Consider the following 21,683-nt stretch of genomic DNA (forward strand, 5'->3'; position numbering starts at 1 on the left):
GAAAAGATGAGAAGAAGTTTCCACCATTTGCTCGCAAAACACACAATCTTCCGAAGCACCTATTGGCAATGCTCTCCTTATTGCAAGGTTGGCTTTTGTCGGGATATGGTTTAACAGAAGTTGCCAAGAAAAAGCCACAACCTTTGAAGGTATCGAGCTTTTCCACACATTCCCATATACCATTTCTTTTGTTCAACTCAACTTCTCCCCTGGCAACAATAAAACCACAAGCAATTTATAGGATGAGGTAACTTTAATAACACTCTTCTGGCTTCCACCATCACACGTCCTCCTCCTCCGATCTCCTCCAACCATCCAATTCCCCCACAAGAGCTAACAACAAACCATTTTTCCACTCGAAAAGGTTTCTTCGCCAAGCAAATAACCAATTGTTCAAACCATCAATCTCTTCCCACAAATCACCAACATAGTGTCTTTTAGAGTTGAAATTGTAAATAGCCAAGGGCTATGAAGCACGGAAACTCCTCGGATTAGGCGTGTCCCGCCGACACTTGTAATTGCATAGAATTATGTATTTTTTTCAAATTATTAGCTGTGTCGGCATATCAGTATCCGTGTCCGTGCTTCATAGGCCGAGGGTAACTCTCACAAAGAGGTGTGTGCATTACGCACCCAATGGTCATTCCAAAAACTAGTTTTTAAACCATTTCTCTCCTTCTTACCCACCTCTCTATTAAACCAATTTGTGCCTATGGAATCCTTCAAAGTTACAATATCCATCCATCATCGCGATGGATATGAGGGCCAATGGATGTCATTACTATTCAACAAATAATTAATCTGGTTTCCATATTTACAATGAAGAACCTCCTTCCAAAGCATAAGTGTAGTTACACAGATTTTGGAAGATTCCATGAGTTCTATCACACCACATAGCATAAATATTGAAATTAAATAATGTAGGTTATGTCTATACGCTATATTTTCAGACAAATATTTGCCAATTCATGTCTTCTTTTTTTCCTTTATTGTGGAAAGATAGCTTGTACCAGATACTCGGGAAAGGCCCGGTAATAAAGGAGGTACAAGGTCTAAAATAGTACTCCTTCCGTTTTAAAATACATGTCCATTTTATAGAAATTTTTTGTTTCAAAATACATGTCCATTTCATAATTTAAGGATACATTTTGTCTATTTTACCCTTGTCTATCAATTAATTGAATTTTAGATTTTCTCCACAATAATTATTTTCCACTAATAAATGTTGACCCAATTTTAAGTAGATTTACTCATGCACTCTCCCAAGAAATTATTTTCCCATGACTACTGCACTCTAATCCATCGTAACTAACTACTCCTAATTAATTGGACTCTCTAATTTGTTTATAAAAATTGAGTTTTTATAATTAAAACTACCGAGAAAAAAAAAATGGAAAACAAAGGAAAATCTGTGAAACTTGAATCTCTGCACAATGAAAGAGTTGAAGACTCTTTTGACAGCATACAATATGAAAGGGTTGAAGACTCTTTTGATGGGTTACAAAGTGACACAAACATAACCTTGCAAGAACATGGAGATTGTGGAGAAGCATCTTCAAAAGCAACAAAGGATTTTGACTTAAATACAAAGGCAGATTGTGGATTTGATTTGAATGAATATCCAGTAGAAGAAGGAGGAGGAGGAGGAGGAGGAGGAGGAGGAGAGGGAGGAGGAGGAGGAGAAGGAGGAGGAGGAGAAAATGTGGTTAACAAGATGTTGAAAATTTATCTTCCTAATCTTAACTGAAACTTTTGTCAATTTAAATTCATGAATTCAATGGAAGTGATTTAGAAGATTTTGTTGTATTGCAAAAAATATATGAAAATGTACTATGAAATCCTTTCTAATATTTTATGTACTATCAAATCCTTTCTTAGTGTTTTATGTAATGTCTGAGAGTGGTACTTACATCTCTGAGTTTAATTATAATGGAAGAAGGAAAGGGATTGAACTCTGCATAAAATTTGAATAAGTTGTTCCATTAAACAGCGTTGCAGAAATTATGAAAATGACAATCATTCGAACACCGAAAAAAAAACTATAGTTTTTAATTGTAATAGTATTTGTAAATGGAAAGGCAAAAGAGTAATCATGAGAGTAAGCATACGAGGGAGATAGCAATGATGAGAAGTTTTGTAGGTGCACGTGAGATTATTATGGAATAATGGAATGTTTGAAAAACAAAGCATGACACTAGTATTTGGATTAAAATATGAATGTGATTACAACCCAACCACAATAGGTACTGTTAATTGTTGTTTAAGTAATCCAAAGTTTCTTGCACTAATATTGGGTCACACTTCAATTGAATGGGCAGTTGTTCTTCTCTTTCTAATTTTTCCTTCTGCATATGTGGAGATGGATATCTATTGGAACCTTTGGCTTTCATTGTCTCTATCATGTATCATGCATAATTGTAATGAGAGAAATATGAAATTGGACTTCACCACACAATAGTTTTCAAACGACTTCACAACTGCATTGACAAGTTCATCAATAGTTTTAGGTGCTTCCTTGTAATGCAATGATTGTATAGCACTGAAAAATCCAAGGTCCAAGACATTAAAATCTGGCGAATTAGGAGGCTGACACATTAAACGGATGTCAAATCCATCTTGTGTGGCTGCCTGAATAAATTCAGGATCATTAGGATTAATATGAGTTCTTGCATTATCTTGTTGAATGAATATCGTTGATCCCAATTCGTCTCTTAGCCACACTTCCTTTGTAGCTGGAAGCACTTTCTCAATTAAAAATGACCTTATGAGGTCTCTATTTATCGAAGTTATTGCTTTTGTCTCCATTGTTCCCGCCACTCTGTTAACACTTGTCCTTTTAGCCGGTTCTTGAGTAACAAATGGGAAAATTCCAATTTTCCCTGAAAAGGTTACATTTTTTTCCGAGTCAAATCTTGGTCGAGCTACAACAGTTAAAAACATAACTTTCGGAACAAAATTTTTGCTTTTACAACTACGATGTGGTTTATCCTCGTCTGGCAGCAAATAGTATCTCTCAGATTTCTTCGTCATATAGAACCATTTTTCGTCAATGTGAATAATATTATACATACTTTTAAACATTGGATCATGTGGTATACCTTCAAGCATCGACAAACAAAACTCCAACCGCAATCTTTTACCTTCCTCTGTTAGTTGTGGCTTTATGGCACTCGAATGACGTTGTATTGCACCTTATAATATAAGCCTATATACTGCACTTGTATTTGTATTCATGGCAACAACTAAAGTTCGAACAAGATTGAATTTAATTAATTTTGGTATTGGTATTGGGAGTAATTATGAGATGGGGTAAATAAATGTAAAATGGAGGAAATCAAAGACAAGGGTATAATAGGAACTTTTGTGTCAAACTAGCTTGTCCTTGGTTACTGCAATTTCTCCAAAATGGACATGTATTTTGAAACGGAGGGAGTAGTAGTCCAATAATGTTTTGTTTTAGAGTTTGGAGTGGTGAGGAGGCTTTGGATGAGGGAAATATAGAGAGAAATCTAAAAATATTTCTATTTTTTAAAGAATGATGAATTAATATTTATAATTAATATATTTATAATTTTAGGAATATTATAATAAAATTTGAACACATTTTATTTTATAATGAATATATTTTCATACTCATAACCTTACAACTTGCAATCCTTCATTTTTCATCGAATCCACCACTAATCCATTAAATTTTGAAGTTTCAAATTTTTACGAAAGACGTTAGTACAAATTTTCTCACCACTGCCGACTACCCCTTCCTTGATCAAGGGTTGTTGTCGGCATTCTCAAATGTGGCACTCAAGGACTAGCTAAGGATGCTACATCTACCCATCCAGGGTCTTTTGCTTGACCACACAAAATTGTCCAAACCTGTGGGGCCTGTCATGATATGGTGGAACTATTTGGATCTGACCCAGAGGAAGCTAATCAGGAAGTTGAAAGGATTAGAGGGGTACATGTACACTTCAACTTTTTGAAATGTGAGTACAAAAAAAGTCATGTCATGTGAAGCAAATAAATATTGTGATGAGAAAGGTTGTGAAGTGATCAGATATAAATTTAAAGTGTTATAGATCGGTGCATCTAAAAACAAAGAATTTAGGTTTAATATATAGTTTTGATTTTCCCCTTATTTTACTAAATTAAGCGATGTAGGACATAATCATCAATAACTAATATTTTTTAACCTTATTCTTTATTTTTTAACTAATATTACCGGCATACTTGTATAGATAGATAGTTGAATGATGCGTGGAAATTCAAGACAAAGCAACTTGCTTGTTACATGACACTGCTTCAAGTAACATGTTTATTTTACACATTCAAATTATATAACTTCGACATGTATTTTACATATTTTAACTTTGTCTAGATTCATGATCCGAAAAGAATTTAAAATTTCAAAATCTAACGGATTTAAAACATGATGAAAATTGAGTTTTACACTTCTAGACTTTAGAATCCAGACACAAGAAATATTCACTCTGTCTCATGATATTTATCTCTTTATCATTTTTTATTTTTTTTAAAATAATTGTCACTTTGGAATACCAATGCAGTATTTATTATTTTTTTTCATTATTATACCCTTATTTATTAAATTTCATTCAACTTAAATACTCCATTAACTACAATTAATAAGGGTGTTTTAGTAAATAATACTAAGTTTACCATTAAAATCAATATAATTATTCATTTCCTTAATAATCGTGCACAAACCTTAAACACTACTCCCTTCGTTTCAAAATGAGTGTCGCTTTAGCCAAAAAAATTGTTTCAAAATGAATGTCACTTTACATTTTCAATACAACTTTAATTTTTTTTCTTCCAACTTTTCTCTCACACAATTTTCAATGCAACTTTAAGTTTGTCTTTTTCTTATAAAGTAAGGGCAATTTAGTAAAATTATTATGTCTAATGATTATTTCATTTCATTCCTTAATCTATGTGCAATTGGCTAAAGCGACACTCATTTTGAAACGGATGAGGTATTATTTTGAAACGGATGGAGTATTATTTACAAGACAGGAAAAAAACTAACATAATCCATGTCTTGTATATGTGTCCATGTTCCAGTATGTCCTAAATTCAGAATTTGGATGTGTATTTCGTTTTTATCATAAAAATAAGAAATTATTATGCATTCAGTTTCCAAACTCCGAAAAAATATGCGTCCTAATTTTAAAATTCAGACGGGTTAATTTGGAAAAATTGAGGGGTGTGTGAAGGGGAATAATACACTTGCAATTAAATGTTAGTGATATATTTTTATCATCATTTTTTTTCCTTTCAAATATTTTTTTTTTTATCATTTTTTGGTGTGGTAAGTGTCCAATTTGGTTATTATCAAAGAAAATGCTCAATTTAGTCCCCATTTTTTCATGTCCTATTGATTTGGTTTCTTCCAACTTGATAAAATGTCATGTTAGTCTTTCACTTAGCAGAAGTTTTCAGTTAATTATTTAATTCATCTCATAAAGTGTGCCTAATGACATATTTAATTTCTAATTGATCCTTAAAATGTCAATTTTTGTGTGCTTGGGAGAGGGTCTGGTTGTGTATTGTTGTTATGCTTTGTCTAATGTTATATTGCAGGAAAATACTTCAGATAGGTAGACATCGAGACTTTGTAACAACCCTACTTATTAAGCTAAATTCTTTAAAAGATTGTTTGAAATAAGGTGGTCCTTTTAGATGTCTTCAAAATTCTTTTTTTTCTTCCTGAAAATATGCTTCCTACTAATGATAATTTGGTTCATTATCTTAGTAGAAAGCAATACACAACCAGACAGTACCATTTAGGAAATCTAAAAGACTAAAAACAGAACCTCTACCAAAAAAAAAAAAACTAAAATAGACCGTACCATTTATTTTTTTAAAGATAGACCGTACCATTTACAGACGCAACAATCTGTTTACCAAATAAATAGTCGTATGTTCTATTTACCACATGTTCCATTTAGTTCATTTAGGACCTTGAATGAATGACATATGGTAAAAAAGAATTTAATGGTTCAAATTTTAAAATAAACAAAACATTTATTATTTTAATAAGAAATAAATAAAACGATGGTGATTGAGATAAACGACGGCGCAATCGAAGGATGTTGGCCATGGGGGAGAGGAAGAGTTTATGAGGGAAGCTAAAAAGAGAGAAACGTAAAACCGTACCAGACATGATGATGGTGGTTTATGAGTTTTAATTTTTAATTTTTTTAAATAAAATAAATGTTTTGTTGCTTTTAAATCTGAACCATTGATTTTTTTTTTACCACATGTCATTCATCCAAGTCCTAAATGGACTAAATGGAGCATGTAGTAAATGGAGCATACATGCACTCCCAAATAAAGGGAGTGCAGATCTGCTCTAGTTGGTAACTTGTCCAGTTTCCCAGTTTATTTTATTGATATTTGACATGTGTTAAATTTGGTTTCCACGGTTCAGATTTAAGAACAAAATCAGTGTTGCACCATTATCCATGTGTGCTCCTCTGTCTCTCTCTTTCTATTTCAACGTGCATAATTCGTCCTCTTCTCTCTTCTTCTCCCATACGATGTTTTTCCTCTTCTGTGTTTCAACTGTTCTCATCCGCTTTTCTCCCTATTTTGCATTTCAACAGTGCTCAATTTCACTATTTTGATTATGATTTTTTTTTTTTTTTATCTTCTTAAATCTTTCTGCAAAATTTGTTCCCAGATCTTTGAAAAAGGGGAAATGGCATACATGACGGCGAATCGAAGAGACTGAGATGATTGGATCAGTAGGAAATTGGAGCAGATAGGAAAGGGGTAAATTCAACGATACCTTTTTGAGTTTGTATTGGAAGCGACACGGCGAAGCACAGTTGGAACAAAGAAGAACGGTCGAGCATAATTGAAATTTGAACAGAAGAGAGTGAGAAGAGTGGAGGAACGGCGAAGGAGTAGGCGGAGGAGCGGAAGAGCGGCGAAGCACTGTTGATAGGAGAAGAGGGAGAAGAATGTGTAAAGCGTAACCATGCTTCTCTGATTTTTTGTTTCAGCAAAGACTAGTATTGTTTTAAAATCTGGACCGTTGAATTCATATTTGCCACATGTCACATATCAGTGAAGTAAACCGAAAAACTGGAGCAAAAAGAAACTGGAGCAGATCTGCACTCAAATAAAGGAGTCCATCTTTGCTCCATTTAAGATTCCTCAATTTACCCCATTTCAAGTTATAGATGTGTGACATGTGGAAAAAAATAAAATCAATGCCTGAGATTAAAAGCTTTGAAAAATGCAATTGTTTAATGAAAAAAGGAGCTCACGTTCTTTCATTCTTCAACCGCGGCCCTTCTTCTTCCTCTCACCCTCATCATTGATTCTCCCTCTCCTTCTCGTCGGCGCCACCGCCACTAACCTCCGTCTCCCTCCATCTATCGGCGGCGCCCTCCTCTTCTTCTTACCTTGCCCAACTCACCTTCAATATCGCAGGTCACGATTGTCACCGGCGTCACCGCAACTTCAAACCGTTAAAGCTCCACTACTTCTGTTTGTGTCAAGGTATTATTCATCATTTCATGACTCCACTTTTTGTTATTGGTTCTTTATAGAATGCGATTTTGCTAAGTTTTGTGTTGTACGGTGATGCCATGATTTTAGATTGTTATTTGTTTAGTTGATGTTACCTTTATTTGTTAAACAATATCAATGAGTATCCTACCTTATTTTATTCTAGCATTTCATTATCTTTACTCTTTTCTGATTCTTTTTCACAATTACCAACAATTCTTTTTCAGAATCACCAACACCGTGACTCTGTGCTTTTCAGAAAACATGAACAAGCCAAAAACAATTAAGGTTTGATTAAGCATGATTTAGGTGAGGTGATGTGGAGCAGAAGGGGAAGACTGAAGAATGCGCCGGTGGATGGAGGGAGAGGTGCGGCGGCAGGGGGAGGCGGCACCGATTGGAGGAAGAGGGAAAGGGAGAGGCAGCTGTGAGAGAAGGAAGAAGAGTGGGTATTGTATCAGAGAAGCGCGTATGCTTCTTTTTTCATTAAACAATTGCTTTTTTTCAAAGCTTTTAATCTCAGCCATTGGTTTTATTTTTTCCACATGTCACACATCTATGACTTAAAATGGGGTAAATTGAGGAATCTTAAATGGAGCAAAGATGGACTCCAAATAAAGGGGGTCTTCTTGCATTCTTCCTCCACATTTTAAAGAAATTTTTGACACCGTTTAGTATATTTGTTTTTTTGGACAAAGAAAAATAGAATATATATTAATACCAAAAAACCCATTTTTATCTAGCACAACACGTACCAAAAAAGAATGTCAGAGTTCAACAACAATGAACAAGCCGGCAAAAAAACCAACCGACAAAAAATTGCATTAGCCAATGTCCAAGCAACCAAAAGGACACAACCACCAACTATGAAGAGCACACGACAAATGAGCGTATTTTGCCTTCAGCCGCTAAAAGGAAAGCAACTTAAATTTTTCCACAAGCTGATGAGTTGAGCTTATTTTATTGTTAAAAATTATGTTATTCATCTCCATCCAAATAACCCAAGAACAAGAGAGCCAGATTAAATGCATAACTACTAGATGTGCTTTTGAGACACCTGCTATGGGACCAAAATGAATAAAGTGATATGAAATTCGAAGAGGATCAACGGAAGAATACCCAAGCCAAATGCGTACAAGATACCAAAGAGAACTCGATACATTACAAATCAGAAACAAATGATTGGCCGATTCAATGTTGCCACATCCATTAGCACAAAGTTGATAACCAATAAGAATTAATATTATGCCTCGCCTGAACAAATTATCCTTGACAGGCAACCTGTTTCGAAGAAGTCGTCAAGCAAATAAAGATATCTTCAAGGAAGCATCATATGCCTAAATAAATCAAAAACATAAGTAAAATGATGTGATTCCTAACTGGCGAGAAAATCGTACACACCACACAATAAATAGCCTGCACATGGATCTAGGTACCAAATCCAATATTTTTGGTCACTAGATTACTGATCGGACCAATGAGTCGTTGGTTGAACCGCACAACTATTGACCAAGTCAGAATAAAAAATTTAAAATGATTTATCACTTAAAAAATATTCATAAAAGTTTTTTTTTTAAAAAAAAAAGACAATATTTCAATTCCCCTCATTGTTTTCATTTGATTCACATATATAATATGTACCATATAATATTATATTATTATTTTTGATTTGATCGTAAAGTTTGATGGGCCGATCATTTTTTATTCGAGATCAGGAGTCAGTTCTTTGGATCAAGTTTGATTTTGGGCTTTTTGTGGTTTCTTTCGGTGGATCGGAGGTTGAGAGGTGGTGGAAGCTGAATGATCTTTCAAATAAGAGCTTTTCAGATGTGGCTCAACTTTGGTGTTTAGGACTGAATTTTTTTTTTTATGGGTGTTTTTTCTTTGGAGGTGAGTAGTTGCGACGGGTGTTGTTGGATATCGTTTTTATAGTGGTCGTTTTCGTGGAAGAGTCTGTTTAGATGGTGACGTGTATTTTGGTGGATGTTGTTCTAAGGGGTGTTTTTACGATGTTTATTTTTTGGTGTTCCGCCTATATACGGCGTCTTTTGTTTGTATTCGCAGTTCACCGATCTCTGTTCGTCTTGAGCAGAGATATGGTTGTTTAATAATATTTACTATTAAAAAATATTATATTATTATTATTTTTTTAAATTTACTCTTAAGAAAAAAGAACCTCTATTAAAAAATATTATTATATTATATTTTCTAATATATATTATAGAGACTCCTTCAAAAAAAAATAAGTAATAGACAATTTTAGTGAGAATGATGTATTGTAAAAATGTTGTCTCCATACATATGTGAAAGGAGACTAATCAATTTGTGTAGATATAATGTTGGGACCAAGTGAAATTAATGATTATTAAATTATTAGTTATATACTCCTATAAGTTATATGCATTTCGTCTCTCAAAAAAAAAAAGATATATGCATTTCGAATACAAAAAGATAACCCAATCGAGTGGTTAAGCATGTTAGCACCTTGTGTGTTGACTCTAGTTAGTTCGATTTACATCAAAGCCATCTACTTGGTATTTTTTTTAAAGTATTTCTTCAATCCATACCGGTTCGGGTCACACCGGTTTTAACCAGTTCTTCGGTTTGATCATCGACTTGTTCGGGTCACACTCAGTTTCAACGGTTTTCTTTTTTCAGATATGGTCATGTCGGCTGACCGAACCGTCGAAATCTTTGATTCTCAATCGAATCGGTTCGATCGGTCGGTCCAATCCAAATTTTAAGACATGGAATAAAACTAATAATGCAAATTTAAACTCAAAATAACATGGTCAACGAAGGTTCCCTGCATAATCAATTAAATTTTTTTTGAGCAAATTCAATATTTTTAAATCGTTGCATTTTATTTTGACAAAAAGATGTTACAATTAAATGCCTCTCATTTTTCTCCTACCTAAAATTCTAGAACTCTAATTAATTCTCTATTCAAAGTCTTCATAACGTTCTAAACATTCATTACCTAAAAGCCACCTATCAAAGCATCTAATTTATGTCAAATTCTAAAGTTATCTCAAAAGGTCTTGGTAAGAAGGGTTTTGGTAACACTTGTTAAGGATTAAGAAAATGAAAATTATAAGTAACTTTGATATAAATAAATTTAGTTTTTTTATATTTCAATCTTTCAATTTACAAATTTAAAATGAAATTTTTTATGAAAGGCTATGGAAACATTTCTTAGCATTTCCTATTTCAATAGGTTATGCTAATTAGTATTTTTCATGTATTTGTTAAATTTGTGAACCTTCCACTAAAACATAAATTAAATGTTTTATTAGCATTTCATATTTAATTTATGTTTCGTTACAATATTCTATATATTACTGTACAATTTTATTAAAAAATATATAAATTTATTTAAATATAGAGATAAAAAGTGTTGGTTGAAAATTTTATAAAAAAAAAAATTAAAGAAATTTTTTGAAGAGACTAAAACAAAAAGTTAGTATATTATAAGACTAAAAAACATATCTAGCCCTTTAAATTATCACCAAATTCACGACTTTAGTCTTAACTAAACCATCATTCCTTTTAGTTAAAAAAACGAAACCCATCATTATCAATACCCAATATTTAATGAAATAAATCACATCAAAATATCTCCTCCTTTACATTTCTACCCTTTAGAGAACCTTCCACGAAAAAACTAGGCAAGTTCACTCCAACTCCAAATTCCAATGAAATCCGTGTCTGTCTCTGACCAAGTTAACTTTGTTCCCTTAGCTGTCTTCAATGAATCTATGTTATGTCCACTTACACTTACTCACACACCTTCTTAGAAAAAACCACACCTCTTTCCTCTCTCTTTCCTCTTCATATTTATATATACACACAAATCTTCAATTATATTTCATTCTTCATCATTCATTATAATTCATAACCCTTAATCTCTCTTATCTTCTCTTCTACAATATTTCTTTCCCTATGGCTTCACAAAATACTCAAGTTCAATTTCAAGACTCATTACCCTTGATGGCAAACAAGCTTGGTGGTGATGGATTAATAGATGAATTATGCAATGGTTTCAATCTTTTGATGGATTCTACTAAAGGTGTCATTACTTTTGAAAGCCTTAAGAAGAATTCAGCTTTGCTTGGGTTACAAGATTTGACCGATGTGGAACTTCAATCCATGATTGTTGAAGGTGATTTTGATGGTGATGGTGCTCTTAATCAAATGGAGTTTTGTGTTTTGATGTTTAGACTTAGTCCTGAACTTATGGATGGGTCTAAGATGTGGTTAGAACAAATGCTTCAACAAGAAGTCCAAGATTCTTTCTAAATTTTCTTCATTGTTTTGGGCAATTTTCCCATATATTTGGTCATGTAAAAAAAGAGAAAAGTTTATTGATATGAAATTGAAGTAGTGATTCATCTAATGATTTTTACTTGTTTTGTATATTCTTTTGTTCAATTTGACTACCATGCTCAAAGCCTCAAATGTTGGTTAACCATTAAACGTTAATTTCAGTTTATTTTCGGTTTATCTTATCTAAAGTTTAAGGCCAGAAAATATGAAGGGTTTAGAACAATTGGCTTTAAAATATAGAAAAGCTTAGCAATTAAAGAAATAAAAATAGAAGTAAAATGAAAGACCAAAATGCAAGTACTACACAATATGGTTTGGAGGACTTTATGAAGCTCGTGTGTGGAATTTGACCTCTAAATTTGAATGTACATATTTGAAAATAATATAAATTTTGTGCAGTCCAAATGTGGCCTATCTTTCCAGATGAGAAAAAAAAAAACTAAAATGCAAACTTGTGTCCAAAAAAAAAAACTAAATTAATGCAAACTCAATATAGCATGGTCAACTGAGGTTCCATTAGAAAGTAGCTACTTTTCACACCCCCCAACCCCATTCAGATGTAAATTTTGGGTACTATACTGGTCGAAAAATGCTCTTCTCCAAAAAAAAATTCTCACTCACAATCAAACTTTTCAAAATACCCCTGCGTGAGTTAACTCACGCTGAATATAACACCCACTTGAGTTAACTCACGCATGTGTTAAACATGAAAAACACCCGCTTGAATTAACTCATGTTGGGTATAACACCTGCGTGAGTTAACTCACGCATGAGTATTTTGGGAAGTTTGGTTGGAAGTGAGCAAAACGTGATGGAAGAAGAGAATTTTTCATAGTGGTCTATTCTTTCAAAGTGATAGTCATCATCTCTAGTGGTCTACTTCCCTCCAAAAAAAAAAAAAACTTTAGTGGTCTATTCTTTTTCAGATGAAAAAATAAATTCAACTTTGTACTAAAGAGGTATTTTCAGGGAACTATGTCGATAGACTTGAGATGAAATGCATTTTGTTGATCAGTTTTTATATTTGGAAAATGTTAACGAGTGTCCTAAGACACTCTTTAAGCACCTTTAATAGTAAATTTTTATTCAAATTTGTGTAATCAATGCATTGAAATTTGTAATATTTGACTTTTTTGAGTAATATTTACTAAATTTGGGATGAGCACTCGTTAACAAGACCCTTCATATTTAAGTAAATCCCATTTCGAATTATCGTCGATCATGTCTATAGACATGACCTCCTACACTCGATTATCATTAACAACAAGACTCAATTTACAAGTCGGAGGTTCCGAGACTTCTGTAGCGACCTTGACATTAACCTGAAGTTCACCTTAGTAGAACACTAAAAAATAAACGTAGAATCGTCTTTAGACGATTGAGAAATAAATTGGAACAAATAAAAGGAGAATGGAGTGAGGAGCTTATTCGAGGTTTATGGCCGTATCACACTAAACCCTAATCATCAACGCATGAAACACCCTTCAAACTTGTCTACATATTGGATCCAAAAATGACTTACATTTGGTTTATTACTTGACTTGACCATGCTTCTTTTGGAGTCATTCCTTTTAATCTCTTTGTGGGACTTCTGTTTTGAATGAATGTTGTAGTTTATTCTCAAGGTATTCTCAAGAAGGTGTCCATTATAATAAATATCAGAGAAAGGTCTAGAAGTCCTAGCTCAACTGGCAAATGCCGAAATTGCAAGGTCGGATGTTGTGATCTGAGTTTGAACCCGAGACCTCATAGTTGTGTGAGTTTAATTTCAGTAGATCACCACTTCATCTAAGACCAAAATATATATATATATAGGAGAAAGTAGTTTATTAAAAAATACTTCATCGAAGAGACTCAATCTAATTCTTAATAATTGCTTAAGACCATATCAACGGGGAGTCTTAAACTTTTTAAACTTGATACCTATTAGGTACCTCCATTGGGGAGAAAAGTTGTTGCGGTCTTATAAGACTCAAAGTTTCACTTTAAGACCTTCAATCTTAAGTAGAACCCACACTTTTTAATATTAAAAAATTGAAATGTAATGATATAAAGTTATTGATAATTGATTAGTGGGTCTAATTTAATAAATTTGTATGAGATTGATGTTATTGATAATTGATTAGTGGGTCCCAAAAAATTAACCCTTTTCAATATTCAATATAATATTAATTACTTTTTTTCATTTATAACTTTAATTAATACTATTTTCATCACTCCTAATTCAATATTTTTGCATTTATGTAAGGAGAAATGCACCAGTACTTGACAAGACACTAAAAATTATTTTTCTCCCAATTTTATTTATACATTTTTTTTCATAATGTGTGAAATTAACAAAATGCTCACTTAAAATGGGACGGAGGGAGTACATTATTTTTCATTTCATGGGTAAGTTTTATGTCCCTCAATTTTTTGTCTTTTTAGGAAAATGTTTACAAAGTTTTTTTTTTTGTTCAAGTTTATTGTTTTTTTAGGGTGGAGTGTTCAAATGTATTGCCGACATTTCACCGGAGCAGGTAGGAAAAAATATTCAACAATAATAGGTTTAAAACATGGAGAAAGCAAATCATTGCCCTTGGAACATTGATTAAAGTACTAAAATAATTAAGTTTGTATCGAAAAAATATGGAGAAAACAGTATAATTATTGATAAGAGAAAAGTAAAGTCTCGTATTTTCAAGATAAAATTTTTATTAATAAATTTTTTAACCATTATCCTGATAGCACTAGTTAGCAAAATCCTTAAAATATAATAATCCATTTCATAATTGTAATCGTGCTTTGAAAAAGCATCCTTAAAATAAACATTGAAAAAGCAGTATATGAAATCATTGTCATGTTGTTTTTTTGTATTAAATATATAAACGCAACTTTTGCTAAGAATAGGAAATTACAAATCGTTGAACATACATGTTCCCACGAGCTTAGCTCATTTATAATGGATAATGCATAAAATGTGCAAGGGTCGAAGTTCGAACTCCAAACACCCTCACTTATTCATTTTAAGATGAATTTCTCTAGTCACTAAACTATTTGACAAAAAAAATAATAGTTGAACAAACATAAACAAAACATAACCACAAAACACCCCTGTAACCACAAGGAAAAAAAAAACAAAATCATCATCATGAAGTATGATCAACATTAAAGCATCTCAAAGGTTGTATACTACAATGATAGAAATCAAATGAAAAAATGGAGTAAATTTGGTTAAAGGATTAAAATATATATTATAAGAAACAATTTTAATATGAATATATTTTACAAAGAGTAAAACAAAATAATGTCCAAACAAAATGTTTTATATTGGCAAGGACTAAAACTAAAAAAAAGTATTTTTACAATGAATAAAATCAAAACAGTTGATGTTTGCGGTGAAGATTTGTGTATTTAAACCAATTAACGATGATGGTGGATGAATAAATTGGTTTACCAACTACTAGTATTTAAATTAAGACTAAAATACACTTTTGACCCTCTAATTTGAACTGATTGTAATTTTGGACACCTATTAAAAAAAAAACCACATTCCAGCCTCCTAATTTTTTCCCCTTTTGCAACTTTCAATTTTGATCATTCAAAATCAACCATTCAAGACAGTAAAACACAAGTGGGGTGTTCCGTTGAGGACGTTTCAAATTTATAAGGCAAACAATATGGCTTGGGACTGGTTTCTTGATCTTCTAATGTCTTGAATGGTTAATTTTGAATGATCAAAATTAAAAGTTGTAAAAAGGGAAAACTTAGGGGGTTGGAATGTGTTTTTTTAATAGGGAACTAAAATCGCAACTAATGCAAAGTTAAGGGATTAAAAATGCGCTTTTAAATTATAAACTTTATTCCTCTAAAAGACCAAAATAGTGGTTACTCGGTCCTCACTGGCCTATATAAGTCATTCAACCTGTAGTTCAAATCTCACATCTTGCTTACTTACTTTCCTTTGTTGATTGCAAGAATGGGATTTCAGCACCTTCTCATTTTCATTTCAGTTCTCTCTGTATGTCTTTCCTGCTCTAAAACCTTTCATTTCCATGACCCTCTCAACACTTTAGAATTCTTGGACTTTAGTCACCAATTGATGTACTATAAACTTAACCAGCAACCTAAAATATGGCAATTAAAGTATTATTTTGTTAGTAAAATTATTATTTACACATGTAGAGGGCGTGGAGGTTGTTTTTTATTTTTTTTAGGGAAGGGTTGGATGTTTAATAATGTAGTTATTCATATTATATCACATTATATATATATATATATATATATATATATATATATATATATATATATATATATATATATATTATGGTGTGAATGTTTGTTAAGATGTTAAAGTGAATATTGTACATGTTTGTTGTGATGTGCAGCTTGCACTTGCAGGAGGAAGCCATGCATCGGTGCCTGAAGAAGAATATTGGGAAGCTGTTTGGCCCAACACTCCCATTCCCACTTCTCTGCTAGAACTTCTAAAGCCTGGACCTAAAGGTTGTTATTTAATATTAATTTCTAATAAAGCCAATAAAGCCTCTTTTCTTGTTTTTTTTCCTCTGACAAGTAAACACATTACTTCCAGATTGTGTAAATTTTTTTACACAATAGTGGCTTTGTAAAAAAAACTTAACAAAAAAAGACAGACGTGAAGGTTTTAAAAACAAGTATAAAACATGCTTTTTAATTACACTAAGCTAAGAAAACAGCCACTTGAAGAGATTTTTAATTGCACTAAACTAAAAAAAACTTGTTATGAAGCCTTTTAACTACGCTAGCTTGTAAAAAAGAATAGATGTTGGTTTATTTAAAAATGATTAAATTGGGAACAATATTAAGGAATTAGTGTAAATATATGCTAGTATAATTACATGTTTTTTTAGTACAATGTAGGATATATTTTTAAGTAAACAATATTTAAAATGATGAGAGTGAAAGTCGTCAATTAGTAAGGTGGGTGTAAATAATTTAATAAAACTTATAAAAATAATTATAAATAATCAAGTGAGCGTAAATTGTTAACTTACACCTTAGTATTTTTAGGTTGTGTAAATTAGCAACTCCATATATATATATATATATATATATATATATATATATATATATATATATAATTAGCAACTCCATATCAAGTGAGAGGACTATTTAATATGAGAGGGTGAGAGGGTTAATTATTAACCATTAGATTGAGATAAACGGTTGAGATTATATTGGTCACTAAAACAACACATGTATCTCATAGATGTTTGTTTCGGGGCTTTTTCAAGTCCAACGATTGTTTCAAGTCCAACTCTTCTTCTTCCAGCAAAACCCAACATCGGTGATGAAGAGGAAAAACACAGTCATATTTATTTATTTATTTCATGAATGCCGTTTTTCTTGTTGCTACTAAATTTGTTGAAGATAAGTCTTTGCAAAAGCAATCAAATCCACTTCTCTTTTTATTTTTTCTTTGCTCTACGAACCATAATTGTTGGTTAACTACCTATAAAAATTAAGCTAGAAAATCTATCCTACAAAATTCAAGGTCGAAGAAAGAGGGGTCTTTAACTAAGATAACCAAAATTGTAAATGGGTTTCAACTTGATTGAAAAATTCATGGCTGCCGGATCTGGAATGGAAGAAGATAAAAACGGGTCTTCAGTTGAGAAAACCAAACTATGAATCGGCTTCGAATTGTGGTGTAGATTTGATTAAAATTTCGTTGTTGTTGTTATGAAGTTGAAGAAACATAAAGTCCATTGTTGTTGTGATGGAGCAAGAGAGAGAAGAAAGGTGAAAACCAGAGAAGGAGGAAGGAGAAGGGAAAATAATCATGTGCTATCAATTTTATATGAAGCTTTTAATTTGATCCGTTCAATTTGATCTAATGGCTATTAATGAGTCCTCTCATTTGAAAAATCCTTTCACTTGATATGCCCTATATATATATATATATATATATATATATATATATATGAGGAGAGATATTTTGACTCCAAAAGTAAGTCTATAGACTTACTCCAAATCTTAGCCTTTAATTCCAAAATCAATTAATGACTAGGATTGAATAATAATAATTGTTAGGGTGAGGTTTAATTTTTTTCTCTACTGGAACAAATATAACACATCAAAACTGAAACGCTTCTTGTTGCAAAACAGCAAAACCATCATCTGCATCATCATAATCTTAAGCATAGATCTCATACTCTTCTCTATTCCGGAAATCAACTTTTTTGTATGCAAATTATAGTAGTCTTTCGAGTGTCTCGATTTATTGTACCAAAAAAGAGTTTGTTAATTTTTTTTTTATATTTCATATAAGTGTTTTCAAACTTCAATAACTCCCAAAAATAATTTCTTACGTCAATTTTTGTGTAGATTATATGTGTCAATTGAAGAGGTGAAAAAGTCCAAGAATTGAAAAATCTGAAAAATCTTCAATTTTCTTTTGATATACTGTAAAGAAAGATCTGAAAAGTTGCTGTGATAAAAAAGTGTAAATAAATAGTCCAAGAATTGAAAAAGGAAGGGATAATTTTTGCAAAGGAGGTGAATAAAAAAAAAATCAATCAATTAAAAGTTTTTTTTTTTTTTTTTACAAAATCAATCAATTAAAAGTTATTAATTGTTTTGTTATTTTGTGATGATGAGTGTTTAACTACCATAGAAAAGAAAATTAAAGTCTACCATATCAATTATTAATAATCAACCTAAACCATTGATTGCTATTAGAATTAATGACGAAGATTTGGAGTAAATCTATAGACTTACTCTTGGAGTCAAAATATCCCTACTATATATATATATATATATATATATATATATATATATATATATTATATTTCGGGGGTGGAGTGAGGTTAGGTTTGATAAAAAAATTGTTTATTTCTAGGTGTGTCTATGATGTGTTTTGGTTTTGTTATAGTGAGTGGAGTGGGGGTGGGGCGTGGTCACTAAAGAAGATCAAACATTTTTTTTTTTGTCTTAAATGAAGTGGTAATTTATTGAAATTAAACTCATACACAACTGTAAGGTTCTGAGTTCGAACTCGAGTCACGACGTCTGACCTTACAATTTCGGCATTTGCTAGTAGAGTTAGGACTTCTAGATAGATCAAACATCTTTTATTTGAGTTTCACACGATTATTAAAATATTGGTTAATAGTGTTGAATTAATAGTAAAATATGTATCATTTATTAAAACACTCTTATTAATTAGAATTAGTGGTGTGATTGTAGATGATTGAAATGCAATAAATTATAATATGTCAGAGAAATAAAATAGTAAATGTTGTATTGATATTATATTAAATGAATAATCTTTACCTATTAAAGACTTCAACCTATTAAGAACCTCCATTGAAAGAAGAAAATAATAGATACCAATTAGTTACTAATGCTTATACACAGATTCTCTCTTTTCAACAATAACAAGCCCCACTGTTAAAATAGAAAGAAAAAAAAAAAAGTTAGTCTCATCATCTCAAATTGATGCGATTCTTGCTCTTATCAATTTTATTTATGGGAATATTAACTAGTGCTCTAGGAGACTAGTTAAGAAGACTAATATAATTTTTTTTTATTGGAAAGTGATTAAAAGTGGAATGTTCTATTTTATGAAAGTAAAAAAGTTGTTGTTTTGAAAATTTCTATTTTAACTTTCTTAATTAGTGCTGCGAAGACACTGGTTAACAAGACCCTTTATTTATTATATTTATTTATTTAACGAATTTTATTTTCCTACCATCGAAGTTATTAATTCCTTAATATATACTTTTATCAAAAAATTATAAATAAATAATATGTACACGTAAAACTCATTTTTAAAAATATTTTTTTAATTTGCTATGATCGTGGATTTTGTAAATGACATTCATTGTATAAAATTAAGAAGGAGTTATGCCAATAATTTAAAGGAATGTTGACTTTTGCCGTTAGACACAAGTTAATGAGTCAAAAGTAATTTTTTTATATTTTTAATTACTCCATCCGTTTCAAAATATAAGCAAATTTGACATTTTAGGTTCATTCAATTAATGATTATGTGGTTCATATTATGGACCACATACATCATTAATTCATTAATTGAATGAACCTAAAAAATAAAATTTACTTATATTTAGGAACGGAGGAAGTAATTAAATACACAAAATTTAAGATTTTTTTTTTTTTCACTTTTAGGTCACTTAACATTTGCTCTAATTTAAACGTATTACACAGGTGTTGAAATTGATGACCTCCCAACGGAAATTGATGACACACAATTCCCAACAAACTTTTTCTATGAACATGAACTTTATCCTGGCAAAACAATGAACATGCAATTCAGCAAGCGTCCCTTAGCACAACCTTATGGTGTTTATTTTTGGATGCATGACATTAAAGACCTTCAAAAAGAGGGATATACTATTGATGAGATGTGTGTAAAGAATAAACCCAAGAAGGTTGAAGAAAAATTTTGTGCAAAATCCTTAGGAACATTAATTGGATTTGCAATTTCAAAACTTGGAAAAAATATTCAATCACTTTCAAGTTCCTTCATTGATAAACATGAACAATACAAAATAGAATCGGTGCAAAATCTTGGAGACAAAGCAGTGATGTGTCATAGGTTGAACTTTCAAAAAGTTGTATTTTATTGTCATGAAGTTCATGGAACAACAGCTTTTAAGGTTCCATTGGTGGCTAATGATGGAACAAAAACTCATGCAATAGCTACTTGCCATGCTGATATTTCAGGCATGAATCAACATATGCTTCATCAGATTATGAAAGGTGATCCTGGTAGTAACCATGTTTGTCATTTCCTTGGAAATAAGGCTATTTTATGGGTACCTAATTTAGGTTTGGACAATGCCTATGGTGCCAATGCTGCTCTTTAGGAGTACTCTCCAACATGGACACACCATGCCACCATGGGATTTTGTAACATAAATAAATTGTCGTTTGCAATGTTTTTCATTCTCGTACCTTTTGTAGCCAAGGCTATAGAACTGGACTTGGCTACAATTATGCACTGTGTTGTACTTGTACCCTAAAGAGGCACGATCTTGCTTGCTATTGATGTACTTTGATCATGTTATAATAATGAAAATGGATTGTGCCTCATTGTAGAATTTTAGAAGTGTAGTTATCGATTATGTTATATTTTCTACTTTATTACTCCATCCGTTTTTTCACAATACTTATCACTTTTGAAGAAATTTTGTTATTTTTGATGAAATTCTGTGTTTTTTTTGTAACACCCTTACCCATTTATTATTTCATTATGTTATTTCTCTCTCTACAATAAATAGGTAAGGATATTATTGATAAACCAATATTTAATATTGCATTAAAACTTAAAAGTGACCAGTAAAATGAAACAAAATTATTCTCTAAACACGACATGTATTGTGAATCGGGGGAGTTGAACTTTAGAAGTTGAACCTCAACTAATTAACTATTTTAACTCTTTAAGTTAATAAATCAGCCAAGTTAATTAACTCTTGTGCCTGAATGTATAATATAATAAAGTGAAATGCTAAATTGTGTCATTAAAGTATAAGTTAATGAATCAAATATATAAATAATTTATTGGAATGTATGCATTACATTTTTGTTTTGTTTTGGTAGATAGACTACATGGCAAAGCCATTATTAACTCACGCACACAAGTGGAGGTACCGGGGTTCGAACCCCGATCATGATATCCGGCCTAACAATTTCGGCATTTTATCAGTTGAGCTAGGACTTCTAGATTGTATGCATTACATTTAATCTTTAACATTTTAATGAATAAAATGCAAAAAAAATAGAAAATATTTCTTCTTTTAATTTCTTAATGTGTGTTCTAAAAACACAAGTTAACA

General features: G+C 31.6%; 2 protein-coding genes across 2 annotated transcripts; both read left to right on the plus strand.

Annotated features, from left to right (window-relative positions):
- Positions 1 to 11,330: 11,330 nt before the first annotated feature.
- Positions 11,331 to 11,967, plus strand: LOC11416496 (calcium-binding protein PBP1). The gene has a single exon (XM_003596484.4). The coding sequence runs from the start codon at positions 11,479 to 11,481 to the stop codon at positions 11,833 to 11,835; it is 357 nt and encodes a 118-aa protein (XP_003596532.1). The 5' UTR covers positions 11,331 to 11,478; the 3' UTR covers positions 11,836 to 11,967.
- A 3,752-nt stretch (positions 11,968 to 15,719) lies between these two features.
- On the plus strand, positions 15,720 to 20,956 carry LOC11426328 (unknown seed protein USP). The gene is made up of 3 exons (XM_003596485.4): positions 15,720 to 15,862; positions 16,230 to 16,347; positions 20,053 to 20,956. Exons 1-3 carry the CDS (start codon positions 15,821 to 15,823, stop codon positions 20,712 to 20,714), a joined length of 822 nt encoding a protein of 273 aa, XP_003596533.1. The 5' UTR covers positions 15,720 to 15,820; the 3' UTR covers positions 20,715 to 20,956.
- The last annotated feature ends 727 nt before the right edge of the window (positions 20,957 to 21,683 follow it).

This window comes from Medicago truncatula, chromosome 2 (assembly GCF_003473485.1).
Source record: "Medicago truncatula cultivar Jemalong A17 chromosome 2, MtrunA17r5.0-ANR, whole genome shotgun sequence".
Taxonomy (NCBI): domain Eukaryota; kingdom Viridiplantae; phylum Streptophyta; class Magnoliopsida; order Fabales; family Fabaceae; genus Medicago; species Medicago truncatula.